The following is a 22,992-nucleotide window of genomic DNA, read 5'->3' as shown; positions in this document are numbered from 1 at the left end:
CGAGCGCGACGAACTCATCGTCGTCCGACAGCCCGAGTTCACTCAGCGGAAGGCCAGCTATCTCCAAGGCCTCCAGATAGGGTGCTGCTCCAAGAGTCGCTGTTCCGCGCGCTGCCTGGCCACCGCAGCCTTCTCCGCGTCCGCGCGCAGTTGCTCCAGCCGGTCCTTCATCTGCTCCTCCACGCACTGGATTGCTGGGGCATTCACCTCCTTGCCCTCCGCCACCAACGTGTCACGCAGGGCGTTCAGTTCCTGATAGTACGGGTCCTTTTCAAACAGCTCCAACGCTCGCTGGGGCTTTGGTGGCAACTGCGTGTCAACATCCACGATCTCATCCCCTGCAGCCTCTTCAGGAAGAGCATCCATCTGCGCTGTACGCGGTGGGTGGTTGACCTGGGAAGGCCTTTTGCGCTGTTTGCGTACCGCCTCACTATCCTCTGCCGTCAGCCGCGCCAATGCAATTTCCTCCGCACGACTCCGCAGGGCGTTCTCCGTCGCCACAATGGCGGCAGCATTTGGCACAGGGTGCTGCTTGAGCAGCAGTCTCTCTTCTGTCAGCGCCGCGTACTGGGGATCGCTTGGAAGGCCCAGTTCGCGAAGCGGCACCGACTTCACCTCGTTCATCTCTAGGAATGGGTTGTGTGCGCGCACATCCTCGTCCTCATCCGCGCGCAGCGCGTCCACCGCTTTCTTCATGGCAGCCACGCAGGATGCGCGGTCGCGCAGCTGGGACTCCACTTCTGCTAGCGCCTCACGGTTTCTCTGCGGCTCTGACGTCATCGCCCCACGCCTCTCCACCATTTCCTGGAACACCGCATCGTCTGCAAGATCCAGATCGCTCAGCAACACGCCGTCAACACGCTTCGAGAGGAACGGGTACTTGTGGCACTCCTCCTCCGTCGCGTGCAGTTTCATGGCCGCTAGCTCTACCGCACGCGCACACACCGCACTCTCCACAGCAGCTATCTGCTCCGCGTTCTTTACCGGGTCGGTCCGCAGGTCCTCTAGCTCGTTCGCCAGTTTGCGGAACGTCGGGTCCTCATGCACGCCCACCTCCACAAGGGCAACGCCGGGCGCCGGCTCCTCCGGAATGTACGGGTACTTCTCGTGCAGGTTCTCAGCCTCTACAAGCGCACGATGCCGCGCCGTCGCCACGTCCTCAGCGATCTTGCCAGCAAGATCATGCATTGCCTTCTCCAGCCGCTTCGCCTCCGGGCCACCGGCACGCTCAGGCTCGCTGCACACTGCCGCGTACCTCGCCAGCAGCGCCGTGAACTCGGGATCGCTCTCCAGGTGCAGCTCGCGCAGCGGGACATCAACGGGAAGGTGGTCCAGGTACGGCATCTGCTCCCGCAGCGCAGCCTCCTTTTTCACAAGTGTGGCGGCGAGCTGTGCGGCGCGAGTCCTCAAGCTCTGCTCATTCGCTGCCAGGGCTTCTGCATTCGCACGCGGCGATGCCGCAAGGGTTGCGTGCTCCTTCGCGAGCGCGACGAACTCATCGTCGTCCGACAGCCCGAGTTCACTCAGCGGAAGGCCAGCTATCTCCAAGGCCTCCAGATAGGGGTGCTGCTCCAAGAGTCGCTGTTCCGCGCGCTGCCTGGCCACCGCAGCCTTCTCCGCGTCCGCGCGCAGTTGCTCCAGCCGGTCCTTCATCTGCTCCTCCACGCACTGGATTGCTGGGGCATTCACCTCCTTGCCCTCCGCCACCAACGTGTCACGCAGGGCGTTCAGTTCCTGATAGTACGGGTCCTTTTCAAACAGCTCCAACGCTCGCTGGGGCTTTGGTGGCAACTGCGTGTCAACATCCACGATCTCATCCCCTGCAGCCTCTTCAGGAAGAGCATCCATCTGCGCTGTACGCGGTGGGTGGTTGACCTGGGAAGGCCTTTTGCGCTGTTTGCGTACCGCCTCACTATCCTCTGCCGTCAGCCGCGCCAACGCAATTTCCTCCGCACGACTCCGCAGGGCGTTCTCCGTCGCCACAATGGCGGCAGCATTTGGCACAGGGTGCTGCTTGAGCAGCAGTCTCTCGTCTGTCAGCACCGCGTACTGGGGATCGCTTGGAAGGCCCAGTTCGCGAAGCGGCACCGACTTCACCTCGTTCATCTCCAGGAATGGGTTGTGTGCGCGCACATCCTCGTCCTCATCCGCGCGCAGCGCGTCCACCGCTTTCTTCATGGCAGCCACGCAGGATGCGCGGTCGCGCAGCTGGGACTCCACTTCTGCTAGCGCCTCACGGTTTCTCTGCGGCTCTGACGTCATCGCCCCACGCCTCTCCACCATTTCCTGGAACACCGCATCGTCTGCAAGATCCAGATCGCTCAGCAACACGCCGTCAACACGCTTCGAGAGGAACGGGTACTTGTGGCACTCCTCCTCCGTCGCGTGCAGTTTCATGGCCGCTAGCTCTAGCGCACGCGCACACACCGCACTCTCCACAGCAGCTATCTGCTCCGCGTTCTTTACCGGGTCGGTCCGCAGGTCCTCTAGCTCGTTCGCCAGTTTGCAGAACGTCGGGTCCTCATGCACGCCCACCTCCACAAGGGCAACGCCGGGCGCCGGCTCCTCCGGAATGTACGGGTACTTCTCGTGCAGGTTCTCAGCCTCTACAAGCGCACGATGCCGCGCCGTCGCCACGTCCTCAGCGATCTTGCCAGCAAGATCATGCATTGCCTTCTCCAGCCGCTTCGCCTCCGGGCCACCGGCACGCTCAGGCTCGCTGCACACTGCCGCGTACCTCGCCAGCAGCGCCGTGAACTCGGGATCGCTCTCCAGGTGCAGCTCGCGCAGCGGGACATCAACGGGAAGGTGGTCCAGGTACGGCATCTGCTCCCGCAGCGCAGCCTCCTTTTTCACAAGTGTGGCGGCGAGCTGTGCGGCGCGAGTCCTCAAGCTCTGCTCATTCGCTGCCAGGGCTTCTGCATTCGCACGCGGCGATGCCGCAAGGGTTGCGTGCTCCTTCGCGAGCGCGACGAACTCATCGTCGTCCGACAGCCCGAGTTCACTCAGCGGAAGGCCAGCTATCTCCAAGGCCTCCAGATAGGGTGCTGCTCCAAGAGTCGCTGTTCCGCGCGCTGCCTGGCCACCGCAGCCTTCTCCGCGTCCGCGCGCAGTTGCTCCAGCCGGTCCTTCATCTGCTCCTCCACGCACTGGATTGCTGGGGCATTCACCTCCTTGCCCTCCGCCACCAACGTGTCACGCAGGGCGTTCAGTTCCTGATAGTACGGGTCCTTTTCAAACAGCTCCAACGCTCGCTGGGGCTTTGGTGGCAACTGCGTGTCAACATCCACGATCTCATCCCCTGCAGCCTCTTCAGGAAGAGCATCCATCTGCGCTGTACGCGGTGGGTGGTTGACCTGGGAAGGCCTTTTGCGCTGTTTGCGTACCGCCTCACTATCCTCTGCCGTCAGCCGCGCCAACGCAATTTCCTCCGCACGACTCCGCAGGGCGTTCTCCGTCGCCACAATGGCGGCAGCATTTGGCACAGGGTGCTGCTTGAGCAGCAGTCTCTCTTCTGTCAGCGCCGCGTACTGGGGATCGCTTGGAAGGCCCAGTTCGCGAAGCGGCACCGACTTCACCTCGTTCATCTCTAGGAATGGGTTGTGTGCGCGCACATCCTCGTCCTCATCCGCGCGCAGCGCGTCCACCGCTTTCTTCATGGCAGCCACGCAGGATGCGCGGTCGCGCAGCTGGGACTCCACTTCTGCTAGCGCCTCACGGTTTCTCTGCGGCTCTGACGTCATCGCCCCACGCCTCTCCACCATTTCCTGGAACACCGCATCGTCTGCAAGATCCAGATCGCTCAGCAACACGCCGTCAACACGCTTCGAGAGGAACGGGTACTTGTGGCACTCCTCCTCCGTCGCGTGCAGTTTCATGGCCGCTAGCTCTACCGCACGCGCACACACCGCACTCTCCACAGCAGCTATCTGCTCCGCGTTCTTTACCGGGTCGGTCCGCAGGTCCTCTAGCTCGTTCGCCAGTTTGCAGAACGTCGGGTCCTCATGCACGCCCACCTCCACAAGGGCAACGCCGGGCGCCGGCTCCTCCGGAATGTACGGGTACTTCTCGTGCAGGTTCTCAGCCTCTAAAAGCGCACGATGCCGCGCCGTCGCCACGTCCTCAACGATCCTGTTGACAAAATCATGCATTGCCTTCTCCAGCCGCCTCGCCTCCGGGCCACCGGCACGCTCAGGCTCGCTGCACACTGCCGCGTACCTCGCCAGCAGCGCCGTGAACTCGGGATCGCTCTCCAGGTGCAGCTCGCGCAGCGGGACATCAACGGGAAGGTGGTCCAGGTACGGCATCTGCTCCCGCAGCGCAGCCTCCTTTTTCACAAGTGTGGCGGCGAGCTGTGCGGCGCGAGTCCTCAAGCTCTGCTCATTCGCTGCCAGGGCTTCTGCATTCGCACGCGGCGATGCCGCAAGGGTTGCGTGCTCCTTCGCGAGCGCGACGAACTCATCGTCGTCCGACAGCCCGAGTTCACTCAGCGGAAGGCCAGCTATCTCCAAGGCCTCCAGATAGGGGTGCTGCTCCAAGAGTCGCTGTTCCGCGCGCTGCCTGGCCACCGCAGCCTTCTCCGCGTCCGCGCGCAGTTGCTCCAGCCGGTCCTTCATCTGCTCCTCCACGCACTGGATTGCTGGGGCATTCACCTCCTTGCCCTTCGACACCAACGTGTCACGCAGGGCGTTCAGTTCCTGATAGTACGGGTCCTTTTTAACCAGCTCCAACGCCCGCTGGGGCTTTGGTGGCAACTGCGTGTCAACATCCACGATCTCATCCCCTGCAGCCTCTTCAGGAAGAGCATCCATCTGCGCTGTACGCGGTGGGTGGTTGACCTGGGAAGGCCTTTTGCGCTGTTTGCGTACCGCCTCACTATCCTCTGCCGTCAGCCGCGCCAACGCAATTTCCTCCGCACGACTCCGCAGGGCGTTCTCCGTCGCCACAATGGCGGCAGCATTTGGCACAGGGTGCTGCTTGAGCAGCAGTCTCTCTTCTGTCAGCGCCGCGTACTGGGGATCGCTTGGAAGGCCCAGTTCGCGAAGCGGCACCGACTTCACCTCGTTCATCTCTAGGAATGGGTTGTGTGCGCGCACATCCTCGTCCTCATCCGCGCGCAGCGCGTCCACCGCTTTCTTCATGGCAGCCACGCAGGATGCGCGGTCGCGCAGCTGGGACTCCACTTCTGCTAGCGCCTCACGGTTTCTCTGCGGCTCTGACGTCATCGCCCCACGCCTCTCCACCATTTCCTGGAACACCGCATCGTCTGCAAGATCCAGATCGCTCAGCAACACGCCGTCAACACGCTTCGAGAGGAACGGGTACTTGTGGCACTCCTCCTCCGTCGCGTGCAGTTTCATGGCCGCTAGCTCTACCGCACGCGCACACACCGCACTCTCCACAGCAGCTATCTGCTCCGCGTTCTTTACCGGGTCGGTCCGCAGGTCCTCTAGCTCGTTCGCCAGTTTGCAGAACGTCGGGTCCTCATGCACGCCCACCTCCACAAGGGCAACGCCGGGCGCCGGCTCCTCCGGAATGTACGGGTACTTCTCGTGCAGGTTCTCAGCCTCTAAAAGCGCACGATGCCGCGCCGTCGCCACGTCCTCAACGATCCTGTTGACAAAATCATGCATTGCCTTCTCCAGCCGCCTCGCCTCCGGGCCACCGGCACGCTCAGGCTCGCTGCACACTGCCGCGTACCTCGCCAGCAGCGCCGTGAACTCGGGATCGCTCTCCAGGTGCAGCTCGCGCAGCGGGACATCAACGGGAAGGTGGTCCAGGTACGGCATCTGCTCCCGCAGCGCAGCCTCCTTTTTCACAAGTGTGGCGGCGAGCTGTGCGGCGCGAGTCCTCAAGCTCTGCTCATTCGCTGCCAGGGCTTCTGCATTCGCACGCGGCGATGCCGCAAGGGTTGCGTGCTCCTCCGCGAGCGCGACGAACTCATCGTCGTCCGACAGCCCGAGTTCACTCAGCGGAAGGCCAGCTATCTCCAAGGCCTCCAGATAGGGGTGCTGCTCCAAGAGTCGCTGTTCCGCGCGCTGCCTGGCCACCGCAGCCTTCTCCGCGTCCGCGCGCAGTTGCTCCAGCCGGTCCTTCATCTGCTCCTCCACGCACTGGATTGCTGGGGCATTCACCTCCTTGCCCTTCGACACCAACGTGTCACGGAGTGCTTTCAGTTCACTATAATAAGTATCTAACATGGATTTTTGGAACGACGTAAGATACTTATTACCAAGTGGTGGAAAGCGGTCTATTCCAGAGTTTAACTCCACCATGACAGAAGGCATGTACTCACGATGGTCAATGACGCATTGTTTTAATATCTGTTCATAATCTTTTTCGTTGGAAACTATGCTCACAGAGCCGTATCCTACCATGGGTTCTCGTGGTTTGTCGGGCAATGTCACGTCTGCCTCTTCGATTTCCGCGGCCTCAACCTCTGGCACAGAGCTAAATGACGTGGCAAGTACAAGGGAGCTGCTCTTGCTGCGCCTGCGCCGCAACTTGACGGGCTCCTTCAAACCACTGTTTTGCCTCTCAGCAACATCATCCTCCAGCTGGCCGCCAAGGGACTCCTCAGCAGCAGAGGCCACATACGCCGTGTGGCTACCTTCCTCATGCAGTCCTGCAACCTTCGCTTCAACATCACAGGGCTCAGCACCATCCATTTCACGGCCAAATGCATCAACAACCTCTGCTGGTTCGTCTGCGCCATACTCCATGGGGCGCTCTATCGGTTTGTCGGGCAATGTCACGTCTGCCTCTTCGATTTCCGCGGCCTCAACCTCTGGCACAGAGCTAAATGACGTGGCAAGTACAAGGGAGCTGCTCTTGCTGCGCCTGCGCCGCAACTTGACGGGCTCCTTCAAACCACTGTTTTGCCTCTCAGCAAAATCATCCTCCAGCTGGCCGCCAAGGGACTCCTCAGCAGCAGAGGCCACATACGCCGTGTGGCTACCTTCCTCATGCAGTCCTGCAACCTTCGCTTCAACATCACAGGGCTCAGCACCATCCATTTCACGGCCAAATGCATCAACAACCTCTGCTGGTTCGTCTGCGCCATACTCCATGGGGCGCTCTATCGGTTTGTCGGGCAATGTCACGTCTGCCTCTTCGATTTCCGCGGCCTCAACCTCTGGCACAGAGCTAAATGACGTGGCAAGTACAAGGGAGCTGCTCTTGCTGCGCCTGCGCCGCAACTTGACGGGCTCCTTCAAACCACTGTTTTGCCTCTCAGCAACATCATCCTCCAGCTGGCCGCCAAGGGACTCCTCAGCAGCAGAGGCCACATACGCCGTGTGGCTACCTTCCTCATGCAGTCCTGCAACCTTCGCTTCAACATCACAGGGCTCAACGTTGTCCATTTCATGCATCCGGCTACGCCTCTTCGATTTCCGCGGCCTCTGGTCCCTTCATAGTCGAAGAGGGTGGACAAGGTCCGTGCTCATGAAGCGCCTGCGCCGCAACCTGACAGCTCGCTCAAGCCACGGGTTGCCATCTCAGCAACATCATCCTCCAGCTGGCCGCCAAGGGACTCCTCAGCAGAAGGCCACATCGCCGTGTGGCTACCTTCCTCATGCAGTCCTGCAACCTTCGCTTCAACATCACAGGGCTCAGCACCATCCATTTCACGGCCAAATGCATCAACAACCTCTGCTGGTTCGTCTGCGCCATCCTCCATGGGGTCCGGTCTATCGGTTTGTCGGGCAATGTCATCGTCTGCCTCTTCGATTTCCGCGGCCTCAACCTCTGGCACAGAGCTAAATGACGTGGCGGGTAAAGGGACTCTCGCTGCGCCTGCGCCGCAACTTGACGGGCTCCTTCAAACCACTGTTTTGCCTCTCAGCAACATCATCCTCCAGCTGGCCGTCAACGCCGTGTGGCTACCTTCCTCATGCAGTCCTGCAACCTTCGCTTCAACATCACAGGGCTCAACGTTGTCCATTTCATGCTCACCAGGCTCTTTCGCTTCCGCAGGGTAAGCCCCCTCGCCATCCTCATGCAGTCCGGTCACCTTGGTGGAAACGTCATCCGGCTCCACGCCACTCATTTCTCGCTCCTCTGGTGCCTTCATGTCGGGAGGGTGGACTTCGTCCGTGCTCATGAAGGCCTCTACCGCATCCGCATCGCTCACGTCACGGGGAGCAATCTCCTGCTCTTGGGTGTCAGCCACCTCGGGAACCTCGGTGGGAACCTCTTCCTCACGTAGCGTTGTTGCTTGAGGGGCAGTCTCGTCGGGCTCAACGTTGTCCATTTCGTGCTCACCAGGCTCTTTCGCTTCCGCAGGGTAAGCCCCCTCGCCATCCTCATGCAGTCCGGTCACCTTGGTGGAAACGTCATCCGGCTCCACGCCACTCATTTCTCGCTCCTCTGGTCCCTTCATGTCGGGAGGGTGGACTTCGTCCGTGCTCATGAAGGCCTCTACCGCACCCGCATCGCTCACGTCACGGGAGCAATCTCCTGCTCTTGGGTGTCAGCCACCTCGGGAACCTCGGTGGGAACCTCTTCCTCACGTAGCGTTGTTGCTTGAGGGGCAGTCTCGTCGGGCTCAACGTTGTCCATTTCGTGCTCACCAGGCTCTTTCGCTTCCGCAGGGTAAGCCCCCTCGCCATCCTCATGCAGTCCGGTCACCTTGGTGGAAACGTCATCCGGCTCCACGCCACTCATTTCTCGCTCCTCTGGTCCCTTCATGTCGGGAGGGTGGACTTCGTCCGTGCTCATGAAGGCCTCTACCGCATCCGCATCGCTCACGTCACGGGGAGCAATCTCCTGCTCTTGGGTGTCAGCCACCTCGGGAACCTCGGTGGGAACCTCTTCCTCACGTAGCGTTGTTGCTTGAGGGGCAGTCTCGTCGGGCTCAACGTTGTCCATTTCGTGCTCACCAGGCTCTTTCGCTTCCGCAGGGTAAGCCCCCTCGCCATCCTCATGCAGTCCGGTCACCTTGGTGGAAACGTCATCCGGCTCCACGCCACTCATTTCTCGCTCCTCTGGTCCCTTCATGTCGGGAGGGTGGACTTCGTCCGTGCTCATGAAGGCCTCTACCGCATCCGCATCGCTCACGTCACGGGGAGCAATCTCCTGCTCTTGGGTGTCAGCCACCTCGGGAACCTCGGTGGGAACCTCTTCCTCACGTAGCGTTGTTGCTTGAGGGGCAGTCTCGTCGGGCTCAACGTTGTCCATTTCGTGCTCACCAGGCTTTTTCGCTTCCGCAGGGTAAGCCCCCTCGCCATCCTCATGCAGTCCGGTCACCTTGGTGGAAACGTCATCCGGCTCCACGCCACTCATTTCTCGCTCCTCTGGTCCCTTCATGTCGGGAGGGTGGACTTCGTCCGTGCTCATGAAGGCCTCTACCGCATCCGCATCGCTCACGTCACGGGAGCAATCTCCTGCTCTTGGGTGTCAGCCACCTCGGGAACCTCGGTGGGAACCTCTTCCTCACGTAGCGTTGTTGCTTGAGGGGCAGTCTCGTCGGGCTCAACGTTGTCCATTTCGTGCTCACCAGGCTCTTTCGCTTCCGCAGGGTAAGCCCCCTCGCCATCCTCATGCAGTCCGGTCACCTTGGTGGAAACGTCATCCGGCTCCACGCCACTCATTTCTCGCTCCTCTGGTCCCTTCATGTCGGGAGGGTGGACTTCGTCCGTGCTCATGAAGGCCTCTACCGCATCCGCATCGCTCACGTCACGGGGAGCAATCTCCTGCTCTTGGTGTCAGCCACCTCGGGAACCTCGGTGGGAACCTCTTCCTCACGTAGCGTTGTTGCTTGAGGGGCAGTCTCGTCGGGCTCAACGTTGTCCATTTCGTGCTCACCAGGCTCTTTCGCTTCCGCAGGGTAAGCCCCCTCGCCATCCTCATGCAGTCCGGTCACCTTGGTGGAAACGTCATCCGGCTCCACGCCACTCATTTCCCGCTCCTCTGGTCCCTTCATGTCGGGAGGGTGGACTTCGTCCGTGCTCATGAAGGCCTCTACCGCATCCGCATCGCTCACGTCACGGGGAGCAATCTCCTGCTCTTGGGTGTCAGCCACCTCGGGAACCTCGGTGGGAACCTCTTCCTCACGTAGCGTTGTTGCTTGAGGGGCAGTCTCGTCGGGCTCAACGTTGTCCATTTCGTGCTCACCAGGCTCTTTCGCTTCCGCAGGGTAAGCCCCCTCGCCATCCTCATGCAGTCCGGTCACCTTGGTGGAAACGTCATCCGGCTCCACGCCACTCATTTCCCGCTCCTCTGGTCCCTTCATGTCGGGAGGGTGGACTTCGTCCGTGCTCATGAAGGCCTCTACCGCATCCGCATCGCTCACGTCACGGGGAGCAATCTCCTGCTCTTGGGTGTCAGCCACCTCGGGAACCTCGGTGGGAACCTCTTCCTCACGTAGCGTTGTTGCTTGAGGGGCAGTCTCGTCGGGCTCAACGTTGTCCATTTCGTGCTCACCAGGCTTTTTCGCTTCCGCAGGGTAAGCCCCCTCGCCATCCTCATGCAGTCCGGTCACCTTGGTGGAAACGTCATCCGGCTCCACGCCACTCATTTCCCGTTCCTCTGGTCCCTTCATGTCGGGAGGGTGGACTTCGTCCGTGCTCATGAAGGCCTCTACCGCATCCGCATCGCTCACGTCACGGGGAGCAATCTCCTGCTCTTGGGTGTCAGCCACCTCGGGAACCTCGGTGGGAACCTCTTCCTCACGTAGCGTTGTTGCTTGAGGGGCAGTCTCGTCGGGCTCAACGTTGTCCATTTCGTGCTCACCAGGCTTTTTCGCTTCCGCAGGGTAAGCCCCCCGCCATCCTCATGCAGTCCGGTCACCTTGGTGGAAACGTCATCCGGCTCCACGCCACTCATTTCCCGCTCCTCTGGTCCCTTCATGTCGGGAGGGTGGACTTCGTCCGTGCTCATGAAGGCCTCTACTGCATCCGCATCGCGCACGTCACGGGGAGCAATCTCCTGCTCTTGGGTGTCAGCCACCTCGGGAACCTCGGTGGGAACCTCTTCCTCACGTAGCGTTGTTGCTTGAGGGGCAGTCTCGTCGGGCTCAACGTTGTCCATTTCGTGCTCACCAGGCTTTTTCGCTTCCGCAGGGTAAGCCCCCTCGCCATCCTCATGCAGTCCGGTCACCTTGGTGGAAACGTCATCCGGCTCCACGCCACTCATTTCCCGCTCCTCTGGTCCCTTCATGTCGGGAGGGTGGACTTCGTCCGTGCTCATGAAGGCCTCTACTGCATCCGCATCGCGCACGTCACGGGGAGCAATCTCCTGCTCTTGGGTGTCAGCCACCTCGGGAACCTCGGTGGGAACCTCTTCCTCACGTAGCGTTGTTGCTTGAGGGGCAGTCTCGTCGGGCTCAACGTTGTCCATTTCATGCTCACCAGGCTCTTTCGCTTCCGCAGGGTAAGCCCCCTCGCCATCCTCATGCAAGCCTGCTAGTCTTACGGGTACCTCGGATTCAGTGCCTTGTATTATTCCTTCACCTTGTTGTATGTAGTTCGGCGATTCAGGTTTACAATTGTCTTGCAATGTACACTCTTTTTCTGTGGGTTCGTGAAGTTCAAAACTTTGTAGTTCTATTGTTTTTGTTTTTTGAATCGAAGGTTCAATATTTTTTTCTTCTACGGTTTGGCTTGCTGTGGGTGTCGGTTGTTGGACTGCAGAAGGCGATATTTGCTTTGGTTCAATTCTTACACATGTAGTGTCTTGTTGTGGGTCTTCTTCTTGAGCAAGTATCACTTGTTTTTCGGAATCTTGTACAATGTCACGTGGTAAAAGGACGACTTCTTTGCGGGTATGAAGGTGAAATGATGGTTTGGTGTCAGCCTCCCACTCATACTCTAGATCACCTGAGGGATTCTCTCGTTTATCAGGCCTAATACATCCCATTACGACTCCCAATTGAGAATTCTCAGAATCTGTAGACAATTGCGAACCGTAACTCTCAGCGGTGATGACGTTTTTCCTTGGTGGTGATTTCCCATGCCTTGGAAAAACCTTTCCTACTTGGGTTGGTATCGGATCTTCTTCAATATCAGTGCTGTCGTTTGAGCTTCCTTGGAGCCAACTCTCTTCGGTTTCTCTCTTAGGGGAAGAATATCTATAATTAGGTGCTTTTTCAGCAATATTTATTTCCAAAGGCCCATCAGCTTCCTGTTCTTCATCCGTCTCCCCAATCATCGTTTCCTCTACTATTGGAGTTGCATACCTTGGTGCATGTCCTGATCCTCTCGCCCTCGGAGAAAATCCACTTTCTAAGGGGTCCTCCTCCTCACTGTCATCTTCCTTTTCTGACTCTTCGACAGAGTGGACTAGTTCATGGTGCCTGGGTGCTTCTGGGTCTAACCTTTTTTTCGGTTGCATTGTAACACTTTCGAGTGGTAGTCCATCCGATTCTTGCTCAAGTGACTCGGATGAACTGCCCGTCGCCATAGCGACAGGTGAAGCTGCACCCCGTGCTTTTCTACGATCAACAGACGGGGAGTAAACCAGGTGGGAGTCCATTGGATTTTCATCATCAGAGGGCGTTCCAGAGCCCTCCCTCATAGTTGATTCCGCAAATGGTCCCCTTTTTGAAGGAATATGAGGTGTCCCCCGCTTAGGACGGTTCCCAAGATTTGGCAATATTGACTTATCTTCCTGCTCTTCGTCCTCCGGGGATTCTGATCGTTCCTCGAACGCCGCACTTCTTTCGTTAGTATTACCGGGCTGGGGTTCCCTTATACCATTACCAAACAGAAGTTCCGGTTGTAATGGACGGTCCATGATATCTTCTTGATGTTCCTCTACGTAACTGCAACTCTCGGACGCCTCAATGGAGCCTCTAGAGGGGACATTTCTGGTACGCGTAATATTTTTATGAATTATTTCGACTGGCATAGGAGTATCAAAGGGATTACTTGTGGAAGAGCCAGAGTCATCCCCACTGTCACTGGAGCGGTAAGAAGTGTGTTCAGCAGGTGGTTCACCGTTCACTGCTCCTATTGTAGATTTCCCTCCCTCGTAAATAACATAGAATGGGAGAGGCTCTTCTTCAGTCTCCTCATCACTCGAGGCATCGTCGCCACTTGGTACGGGAACGACGTGTGGAAAACTATCTTGGTCACGATCGAAAGGAAGACTATTACCGGATTGTTCCATCTCTACTGATGGGTTATCAGTCGGTTGCTCATTACTTCTGGGTTTCGTTACTGATGGAATCGTTGAGGGCTGTAGAGCAGCTTCATCATCTAACTCCGATGATTCACTAAAACCTTGAGTTTCAGCAAAAGGCTTGCTAGGAGGCAACGGGTTATTTCCCGCTTTACCTCCTTGACACATTACCGATGTATTTAGAGGAGTTCCATCTTGATCAACGCTACCCTCATCACTAGGACGTTGTTCTGAAGCTACATCATCACCTCGAGACCTTCTCTTTGACCCTGGCACCGATTTCTCTTTCGGTGATGACAGAGAATAATCGAATGGCCTTTCCATGTCTTCTTCATCCTCGACCTCAGGGCGGTGTTCCATAGCCTCCTTATCTATTTCGCGGGAGCGCTGTGCGCTGTAAATATTATGTTTTCCCCCCAAGTGAGCTTGTAGAGGTGAGGTGCTATCATCATCATCATCATCATCGCTAGAAAACGGAATATCAGAGCGAATCACCTCGTTATCTGATAGGGGATTTTTCTCTTCATTTACTGTTGTCGTTGATTGAGTTACCCTCATCGCGTTCAGTTTAGCATCCCTTTGTGTGTAGTCTACCTTAATTGAGGTTGTTCCTACATGTTTTGGCTCACTTACATCATCCTTCTCGGATTCTTGTGATGGAGATGATAATTGTCGTTCCAGTTCTTCTTGTCGTTCGTATTGAGATCTTTTAGGAAGACGTTTTGCATTATCTGACTCTAACGGCGTTTCATCGGGTTCATCATCGTCCGTTTCTAGTTGATATTCCTCATGCACAGGATGAGTTGATGAGGAAGGTTTCATATTATCCCGCTTAGAATGCCCATCCAACGTTTCTGGTTTCATCGGAGATTCCATTTCAACAGGTAGTTCTTGTCTTTCTGCACCCTCTTCCTCCCACGTGGGCTGGTCACCTTTTTTCGTTTTACCAACTCTACGTTTTCCTCCCTCAGCTATAACTTCCGTCTCAAGAGGAGTATTATCTTCTGTACTAGTACTTTCACTTCCACTGTCTCCCTTACTTTCGGTTTTATTAGATGGTTTAACATCAGAGACTTGCGAAGGAGTTTTCTCTACTGCATACCGGGGCATAAGTGGTTTATACTTACGTTGTAACTTTGCTAATACGACTGCTGGATCATCATCGGGGTGAATATCATCATCTGTATAACTCTCATTGATAGGAGACATATCTATTGGTTTTCGGTTTGTAAATGAATTGGAGCTATTGGGGTCAATATGACTATGAGCCGAGTTTACAACCATTTCTTCCTCATCAGAATCTTCGGTACCTTCATGAAAAGGTGGAGAATCTCCAGAACGGGTAAAAAAGTTTACTTTCATACCATTCATACCTTCTCTTGCTTCTCGTTCCCGTTCCTTTTCTTCTTCTTCACGTAATTCCTGAAGTCCTATTTCTCTTATTTCATCTTCCAGTAAGAAGTCTTCTTCATCCACCATTGCATCATACAACATATGTAATTGAGTACCATAATCCTTTTCAATCCCTTGCCGTGCGAGCCGCTCTTGTTTCAAAATGAGTAATTGATAATGAGATCGTACGTAGTGAGTTTGATTTTCATGTTCATTTGCCATAATAGCTTCCCTAGAACGGCGTTCATTTTCTTCCAACATTCCCAATACAGTTTCATCGGGCATATCTGTAATAGAGGAAAGACCTCTCTGAGAGGCAACAATTGGATTAGTACCGTGTGCCTGCATTAACTGTGTGGCAGACGGAGTAGTGAAAAGATCTTGTGAGATGTCTTGTTGATAACGATCGGCGCCCATAATAGCATGTGGAATTGGTGTAAATTCTAGGGGTGTATGAGACGGTGATGCCCCACTATCACAGGACTGCACTCGTGGCGTGCTGTTTTCCTCCGTTCCCTCTTGATTTATTATCACATCATTTTCATTGTAATTACTACTGGTATTGACATTGGGGATACTAGAGGGAGTATTGGCTGGATACATGGGGGACATTGATGTTTTTTCCTGTTGTTTATCATGTAATGGGGGCGTTACTGTACTGTTTTCATTGACGCCATCTTCAATAAACGTATTGTTACTAGATGTATGAGGGTGACCACTGGCGTTACTCATAATTTGTTTATAAATTGATTTGTTGTTTTTTTCTTTTTTTTTTCTCTTCTACTTTGCTTTATTTTGGTTTTTTTATATTTTTATTTTCGTTACTATTAGTTTTGAATCCTCTTTCGGCGGGGATTTGTTTACAAATAGTAATAACGAAACTTTTCCTCTGCTCTTCTCACTGTTTTTTTTTGGTGATTGCTTGCCGTGCCACACCTGTGTCTGTGTATAGTACAACTGAAAACAGAAATATATATATATATAATGACGCTATAACTTTTCTTCACACGTAAATAACACCGTAGGACACAATCACACACACTCACTGAGAAAAAAAAAACAGCAACAAACAGCGTTATATACAAATAAAACAAAAAAAAAAAATGAAAAAAAAGAGTGCGATGGATGGTAAATAAACGACTCTCACAGGTCGATTATTGTTCCTATTATTTTTTTCCCCCTTTATTATCTACAGTCAGAATAGTAATTGTAATTATACACTAAAGGAATAGGAGAGGGAAACAACAAAAAAGAAAGAGCTCAAAAAAAGTCGAAAAGTAAGAAAAAGAAATGAGCAAGACGGTCTAACAGTACACGCACCTATTTATTTTATTTTTTTCCCTTCCTCTTATTATTATTATTGTTGTTATTATTATTTGTACTTAGCGCCTATAATTCCCAAGATTATAAAAAAAACCTTGAGAAACAACAAAGAAAAAAAATCCCACAGAATCTCTGCGTTACAGACGGTTTTATATCACACACACTTACACACTCTCTCTTTCTTCTTTAGATGTGGTGTATTTTACTATTACTATACACACACACACAGATAGAAAAAGAGAAAAGAGTAGAAAGTAAGAAAAGTGGGAGTACGCGCTAGTGAAGAATGATGACAATAAAAACAAAATGGGTAAAACCCTCTAGAAAAGGCTAGTGGAGTGGAATAAGACAGAAAACAATAAATAAAAATAGTCACTCGCTATTTTACAACCCAAATAAAATTATGAAGAAAGAATTATTTTTCTATAATGGTCACACTACTTCCTTAATATTACTGTGAGAATGTCCCTATGTAGTGTTGTATTCTACACAATCCAGTATGTTCTTTCTTTTTCTTTTTCTTTTCACTTCAAACTCTATTGTGTTCTGGTTCCCACTTTTTATTCCCTTCTTTTTTCTTTCTTTTTCTTTCCTTCTTCACTTGTTTGTTTGCTTTCTTCTTTTTCGTCTTTTTATCTCTACAATAACAGTATGGATAATCTCTTATCAATTGACCTGGAATCAAAGTCTGTATGTCCGAAAGAGTACTTCTTCTTTGTTTTATTTATTATTTCTGTTTTTTTTGCCGTATTTCTCTTCTCTGCTCTTCTCTTGTGTAAAGGAGCAAATCCAAGAAACTATACACAAGTAAAATCAATCAAATAGAGAAAAAAAAAGGGAAAATATCCCCGTTTTTTTTTCTTTTTCTTTCCCCACTATTTCTTATGGATGCCAGGTCCGCGCTATAGACAGAAATGCGGTGGACAGATCCAAGTAAATAAAACAAAAAAAACAAAAACAAAAAACAAAAAACAAAAATAAATAAATAAATGACAATTTATAATTCTTCTGCTGTTGCTGCTGCTGCTGTTGTTTCTTCTTCTTCTACCGAGTGATGGATTGAATTAGATTGGAATAAATAAATGGAGGGATCGATTGAGTGTGCTGTAGAGATATATACAAATAAACACAGAGAACCCCTAACCTGTAAATAATGAAAAAGAGAGAAACTCTCCTCTTAGGGTGCAAATATAATAATAATAATAATAATAATAATAATAATAATAATAATAATAATAATAATAATAATAATAACCCCTGGATATACGGAAAGAACGTGAAATAAACACACGGAGAGAATAAAAACAGAGAAAAATAAAGAAAAGAAAAGAAATTGAAGAAAAACTTCTTCTGATGGTTTTTCTTCTTTTTTTTTCCTCTTCTTCAAAAACTTTCCCCCCTTTTTTCCCTTTTACTCTTAGTGAGTATCCACGATTGAAGGAAACAGAGAATAATAATAATAATAATAATAATAAAAAGGAAAACAGTCAGCACCCTTATTATTATTAATATTATTATTATTTCTCTAATCCCCTCCCTTTTTCTTCTTTTGTTTATTTTTCTTTCTTTTTTCGACTCCCTTACGCGTCTGTTGAGATATACACGTATACTATTTATACGCCTCTTTCTATATATCTCTCTCTTCCTCTCTTTGTCTTGCTGTTCAACGATATAATTCTTTTTTGGTTTTCGTTTCTCCCGTCTCTTTTCCTTTTGTTTTGTGTGTCTACCTCTCCGCTCTCGCAGCGAATGGAGACACGTACACACAGGAAAAAAAAGCTACAATAATAAGATGAAAAAAACAGAAAAAAGGCAAAAAGAAAAAGAAAAACGTTCCAGACGTTTATGTTTCTTTTTGCTTTTTTTGTTGTTTTTTTTTTTTGCTTTTTTCTCCTTTTACCTTTTTTTTAGTTCGCCTTGTGTTCCTTTCCTTGATAAAAGAGTAAAAGAGAAGAAAAGGAGTGAAGAATGAATGTGGATGGACCACAAAGGAAAACATAGGAAAAAAATAAATAAATATAAATATAAATATATATATTAATAGAATAAATACAATCATCATCATAAACAGCAATCATATGTTTATGCCTATCAATCCACAATACCAACAAGAGATGAAAAGGTCAAAAAAAAAAAAAACGGACAGATAAGAATACAGCATACCTCACTCTGCAATATATTCTAATACTGATAATCCCAATATATATATTCACTTATTCGTGCCCTATCATCATCATTACTACTGCTGCAATCACGACGAACCACTATGAACAGCACAGCATAGAAATAACGTCTCATTCGTGCCGGGAACACACCGCTGAACACAGAAGAGTTTCCGCTGCGATGTACACAACTGCAGTGTTGGTGTTATTCCCACTGTACTCTCCACCCCACCACGTCCTCCTCCTCTTATATTATTATTATTATTATGATTGTGATTATTATGATTATTAGTATGATTGTTAGTACTTGTAGAAGCAGCAGTTGGTAATACTCGTATGTGTGATTCCTCCATTCCATTAGCGGCTCTATTCGTATTGCTGTAATCCTCACAGCCTGCATTTCCCCCCTCTTCTCCATTTACTGTTCCATTCTCCTGCGGCCACACACCGGGTGTTGCGCCTGTGGATGAAACTTCATTTGAGTGTTCGGGCGTTAAAAACTCTGGAAACGGCACACGTCCCACTTTTGTGTTTGCTGTGAACATCGCCGTATTATTATTATTATTATTATTGTGTATGTTTGTTTCCTGCGCTGGATGGGTGTGGTGTAGACGGTGTAAAAGACGATAGAGGGCGATGAGTTTTTGTCCTTCCGTCACTTCCAACGATAATGAAGAAGAGGATGACTGTTCAGGGATGGCCGTAACGGGCAGTCCGTCTAGCGTGAAGAACATGAGATATAATTAGAGAGATAGAGTGTTTTTTTTTGTATTTTGTTATTGTTTTCCCACTCTTTTCAGCTAGGTAATATATATATATATATATTTATTTATTTATTTAAAGAAAGAAAGAGAAATATGGAGAGAGAAGATATGATTTATACAATAATAATAATAATAATAATAATAATAATAATAATAATAATAATAACAGGAGTGAATGGATTCCACATAGCAAGAGAGAAAAAAGAGAGCCTGAAAAAGACACATAGAGTGATATTTATATAAATATAAATACATACACACGCGTTGAAAAAAAAAGAAATGAAAGAAGTGACAACAAAATAACGAACGAACTAATAACAATAGCAACAACAGTATTTGAGCAGATAGTGAAAAAAAAAAAACAGCGGAAATAGAAAAGGGAAGAAAGCCCATCGACTCAATACCATAGAGACATCAGTCACCATATCCCTCCATACTGCATATCTGTTTACACTAATTGAATGCAGAAATACAAATAAAATGAAAAGAAAAAATCACTCATAATAGAATTTTAACCCGTCACTACTACTTCTTTCTATTAAACGCCTTTGTTGTTGATGTTATTCTTGTTTTTTGTTTTGCTTCTGATGAGTGTTTGTGGATTATCAAAAAGAAACAAAAAATGAAGGGAATATCATGGAACACAGAAAGAGAATGAGAAAAAGAGAGAAAGAGAAAGAGAATGATTTGATCCTCCAATGTATTACATTTACTCTCTTTTTCTATCTAACCTTTAAGGTTTTTTTTTGCGGTACTAGACATATATATATATATATATATATAATGAACTGCCTCAGTGTTACTTTTCTGTTACTCCTGATTTCACTCTTCCCCAGTGGATGTTTTAATCTCTCTTCTCTTTCTCTACCATATATATGATAAAGAATGAAAATAAAACAGAAAACGGGTACATAATAATAATAATAATACTAAAAATAAAAATAAAGAACACTCATGTTGCACCCTCATTGGATGATAGATATTTTCACGAATATCACTTTGTAGATCGTTTTTAAAATCAATCAATTAATCAATAAGTAAGGCATCTGCCTCTGTGAGTCGTTTCTTCTCTTTATTTGAACGGTAAAGTACGATACCAACAGCAATTAACACCAACACTGCAGCCACAGCGGCAATACTGATTCCAATCCACTTATTGCGTATATCATCATTTCTTGGTTCATCACCCTTGTGTTTAGGGGCATACGTGGTATAGGTCACAAATGAGAAATTATACACCTTGGGAAGTCCATACAACGGCGGCATTGGATCAAACAAATCATCTTTCCACTCAAATGTTGGTTGTTGATCATTTGTGGGTCCACATATAACATGTGCAACAAACACATCATCCTTTTGTTTCATCATTCCACTCCATGAGGCAATCTTCACATCTGTGGCGCCATGATCACGGTGTCCCACGTATCTAAATAGTGGACCGTAGTTTGTGGCATTTCCAGTTGGATTTAAATCTCCCCGTGAGGCAATCGTTAACATACTGCTAAAGGCCGGATCACATGTATTGGTATGATTATCATTTCCAGCTCCCGTACAATTTGGGATAAGTGATAAGGGATCCTCCTTGTAGTTATTAAACCGCATCAATCGCTTCATACTCGCCAAATCCACCACTTCACTTTGATTACGTGCAAATATCTTGGCAAGCGAGTAGTTGGTGTAGGAAAAGAAATCGCCATACGTGTCCCGCAGTTCCCTCGTACCAGAGAGATTATAAAAATTCTCAAAGTATGGAATATTATAACTGGCCCAATATCCCGCCTTATTGAGATGCACTGTCATATCTGCCGCCGTTACGCCTAGTGGTGTGGTATTGCCGGGTAATTGTTCCGCCACCCAAAACGTATCGGATGGAAGTAGTAATGATGATGATGATGATCCACTTGTAGTACGATTACGCACAACGCCCATATTAAATATCATCCACTGATTACTGTATGTTCCACTGTTATGACGAGAGAAGAGTTGAACCCAATCGGGGCTATTCTTAGCGAGAAGATTCGCAATCATAACCCGCAGAAACTCCGATACACTCTCTGGTGTAACATACTTCTGTATAAGTGTATTGTTATGTATACCATTTGTTGTTTCCATCACCGCCAGTCGTGCGTGTGTCATGTACCAATCATCCAAACTGTGAATTAAACCGGGATACGACGACATGGTTACAAAACGTTGACTTCCCACATGATATGTTTTATATTGACGCAGCATCGAATTAAATGAATTCCATGTAACATGTGAAAAGTAAATATCATGTGGTAGTACTTTCACCAATGCGGAAGAGTGAAGATCGGTAAAAAGGCGCGGCATCTTTTTACGTAGTTCCTCTAATGCGGTGGAGGATAACTTTGCCGTCGCCACATCCCCAATTTCCGCCTGGAAGTTTAAATAAAACAACCAGGTTCGATTTAACAACTTTGCAGGATTATTATTATTATTTACACGGGCATTATATCCCAATACAATACCATCCATAAGTGCTAATAACTGCTGTAATTCCTGTCCATACGCATCATCACTCTCATTATTATTATTATTATTATTATTATTATTATTATTATTATTATTATTATTATTATTATTATTATTTTTCTGCGTTATCTTTGATTCCATGTATGCCAAGTGTGCATCAATCCAGCTAATAACTTCTGGTGCCTCTCGCAATAAGGCGTTTATGCCATTTTCACCAAAAAAGGTATTATTTAGTGTCGCCTCCACCTGTTCCTGTGTGGCGTATCCTTCTCCAAAACCCATCGCCCGATATCCCAATCCTCGTTGTGTGGTGTTGTGCAATCCATGCAATTGCAGAAATGTCTCATCCGCCTGCACCCGCACCACATCCCAGCCAGTTGTTGCGAATGTGTTATTTACAATTACAGTGGCGGCTAATACACCAAAGGCGGCATCCGCCGTGGCGGAGAAGGTTTGGTTCTTTGTATTATAGCGAACCTGAACGGTAGTTACTGTGCCATTCTGCTTTACTTCAGCGTGTACACCAGACAAGAGGAGAAGTGTTATTAGTGGAAGGTACGTAATCCACACAAATGATATCATTTTCATTTTCTTTTTTTTTTTAACGTAAACCGTGTGTATATTGGGGTTTTAAAGAAAAATACTTCTTGTAGTTTGTTGTTGATTTATAATAACAATAATAATAATAATGATATACTCACACGTTCTTTTATCACACCGTGATGGATTAGGCAGGGTGTAATATTAATATTTCTTGTTTTTTTCCCTTTATAGTAGTTCTCCCTTTCTTCCTATTATTATTATTATTATTATTATTATTATTATTATTATTATTATTATTATTATTATTATTATTATTATTTGGGCATATTAGAAAGAAGAAGAAACAAAAAAAAAAAAAAAACGACAAAACAGGCACAATAACAACAGCCTAACACTTTACATACATATACACAGAGAGAGAGAGAGAGACTATATATATATATGGTCTCTTAGTTTCCCCCAAATATCCCATAGCAACAACATAAACGCAAAGAAAAAAGAGAAACAACATCCATATTTTCTTCACTTCCTTCTTTCTTCTCTCTCTTCACACACATGTATATAAATGTATATAACACTCTAATCCAATGTCTCACGCCACTGCAGTTGTACATCCCGTACAAATGATCGCTGCGTTGCCACACGCCGCCGCACCTCCGCCGCCCGTTGTATTCCCTCACGCCACGGTGAAAAGAGAGATCGCAATAAGAAAAACGCCACAAAGTGAAATCCCGCCACTGGGGCGTACTCATACTTTAGAGAATCTCTACCAACTACTATGAAGAAGAGAGAGGCGAGTATAAATCCCACGAAAAAGGCCGGTATATTGGTGAGTACTTTCATGAGGATCGGAAGATATGGCATGAGTTGTTGTAGTAATGGAACGCCGGTTTCCAACAAACTCGCACTATCTTCTCGTTTTGGTTGTTTCTGTCGTTGTTGTTGTCGATTTAACATCTCTCTTTGTACCACAAAGACAAAGAAGCACACTAATAATAATAATAATAATAATAATAATAATAATAATAATAATAATAATAATAATAATAATAATAATAATAATAATAATAAATAAATAAATACAGACACAGAAATAGAAAGAGACAGCTCGACTATTCTATGAGAGAGAGAGGTGGGGTCAACTCTTATTACTAAGAAAAAAGGGTGGAACAACATAAAAGAGGGGGAAAAAA

General features: G+C 49.3%; 8 protein-coding genes across 9 annotated transcripts; all 8 read right to left on the bottom strand.

The window, feature by feature from the left end:
• Nucleotides 1-57: 57 nt before the first annotated feature.
• On the bottom strand, nt 58-7,373 carry LSM04_006585 (uncharacterized protein; the record flags this gene model as incomplete). Its single annotated transcript, XM_067332126.1, has 2 exons — nt 58-3,078; nt 3,147-7,373. The coding sequence occupies 2 exons, from the start codon at nt 7,371-7,373 to the stop codon at nt 58-60; spliced, it is 7,248 nt and encodes a 2,415-aa protein (XP_067194385.1).
• Nucleotides 7,374-7,444: 71 nt separating this feature from the next.
• On the bottom strand, nt 7,445-8,413 carry LSM04_009369 (uncharacterized protein; the record flags this gene model as incomplete). Its single annotated transcript, XM_067332115.1, has 2 exons — nt 7,445-7,787; nt 7,851-8,413. 2 exons carry the CDS (start codon nt 8,411-8,413, stop codon nt 7,445-7,447), a joined length of 906 nt encoding a protein of 301 aa, XP_067194435.1.
• Nucleotides 8,414-8,439: 26 nt separating this feature from the next.
• LSM04_004781 (uncharacterized protein) lies at nt 8,440-9,339 on the bottom strand (the record flags this gene model as incomplete). The annotated part of the gene is made up of 1 exon (XM_067332104.1): nt 8,440-9,339. The coding sequence occupies one exon, from the start codon at nt 9,337-9,339 to the stop codon at nt 8,440-8,442; it is 900 nt and encodes a 299-aa protein (XP_067194346.1).
• Nucleotides 9,340-9,365: 26 nt separating this feature from the next.
• On the bottom strand, nt 9,366-9,647 carry LSM04_009306 (uncharacterized protein; the record flags this gene model as incomplete). Its single annotated transcript, XM_067332092.1, has 1 exon — nt 9,366-9,647. The coding sequence occupies one exon, from the start codon at nt 9,645-9,647 to the stop codon at nt 9,366-9,368; it is 282 nt and encodes a 93-aa protein (XP_067194434.1).
• A 26-nt stretch (nt 9,648-9,673) lies between these two features.
• Nucleotides 9,674-15,246, bottom strand: LSM04_000853 (uncharacterized protein; the record flags this gene model as incomplete). Its single annotated transcript, XM_067332081.1, has 2 exons — nt 9,674-10,746; nt 10,824-15,246. 2 exons carry the CDS (start codon nt 15,244-15,246, stop codon nt 9,674-9,676), a joined length of 5,496 nt encoding a protein of 1,831 aa, XP_067194255.1.
• Nucleotides 15,247-18,088: 2,842 nt separating this feature from the next.
• Nucleotides 18,089-18,733, bottom strand: LSM04_009082 (uncharacterized protein; the record flags this gene model as incomplete). The annotated part of the gene is made up of 1 exon (XM_067332070.1): nt 18,089-18,733. The coding sequence occupies one exon, from the start codon at nt 18,731-18,733 to the stop codon at nt 18,089-18,091; it is 645 nt and encodes a 214-aa protein (XP_067194432.1).
• Nucleotides 18,734-19,789: 1,056 nt separating this feature from the next.
• On the bottom strand, nt 19,790-21,838 carry LSM04_006567 (the record flags this gene model as incomplete). 2 transcript variants are annotated; one of them, XM_067332058.1, is made up of 2 exons in its annotated part: nt 20,520-20,525; nt 20,579-21,838. In XM_067332058.1, 2 exons carry the CDS (start codon nt 21,836-21,838, stop codon nt 20,520-20,522), a joined length of 1,266 nt encoding a protein of 421 aa, XP_067194383.1. The 2 variants fall into 2 exon arrangements, with proteins under 2 accessions (XP_067194384.1, XP_067194383.1); XM_067332059.1 differs by having other exon boundaries at nt 19,790-21,838.
• Nucleotides 21,839-22,378: 540 nt separating this feature from the next.
• Nucleotides 22,379-22,756, bottom strand: LSM04_004057 (uncharacterized protein; the record flags this gene model as incomplete). Its single annotated transcript, XM_067332047.1, has 1 exon — nt 22,379-22,756. One exon carries the CDS (start codon nt 22,754-22,756, stop codon nt 22,379-22,381), a length of 378 nt encoding a protein of 125 aa, XP_067194326.1.
• Nucleotides 22,757-22,992: the final 236 nt, after the last annotated feature.

This window comes from Trypanosoma melophagium, assembly GCF_022059095.1.
Source record: "Trypanosoma melophagium isolate St. Kilda chromosome Unknown ctg12segment0, whole genome shotgun sequence".
NCBI lineage: Eukaryota > Euglenozoa > Kinetoplastea > Trypanosomatida > Trypanosomatidae > Trypanosoma > Trypanosoma melophagium.
The sequence above is the reverse complement of the archived record's forward strand: the minus strand, read 5'-3'. Positions and strand labels throughout refer to the sequence as shown.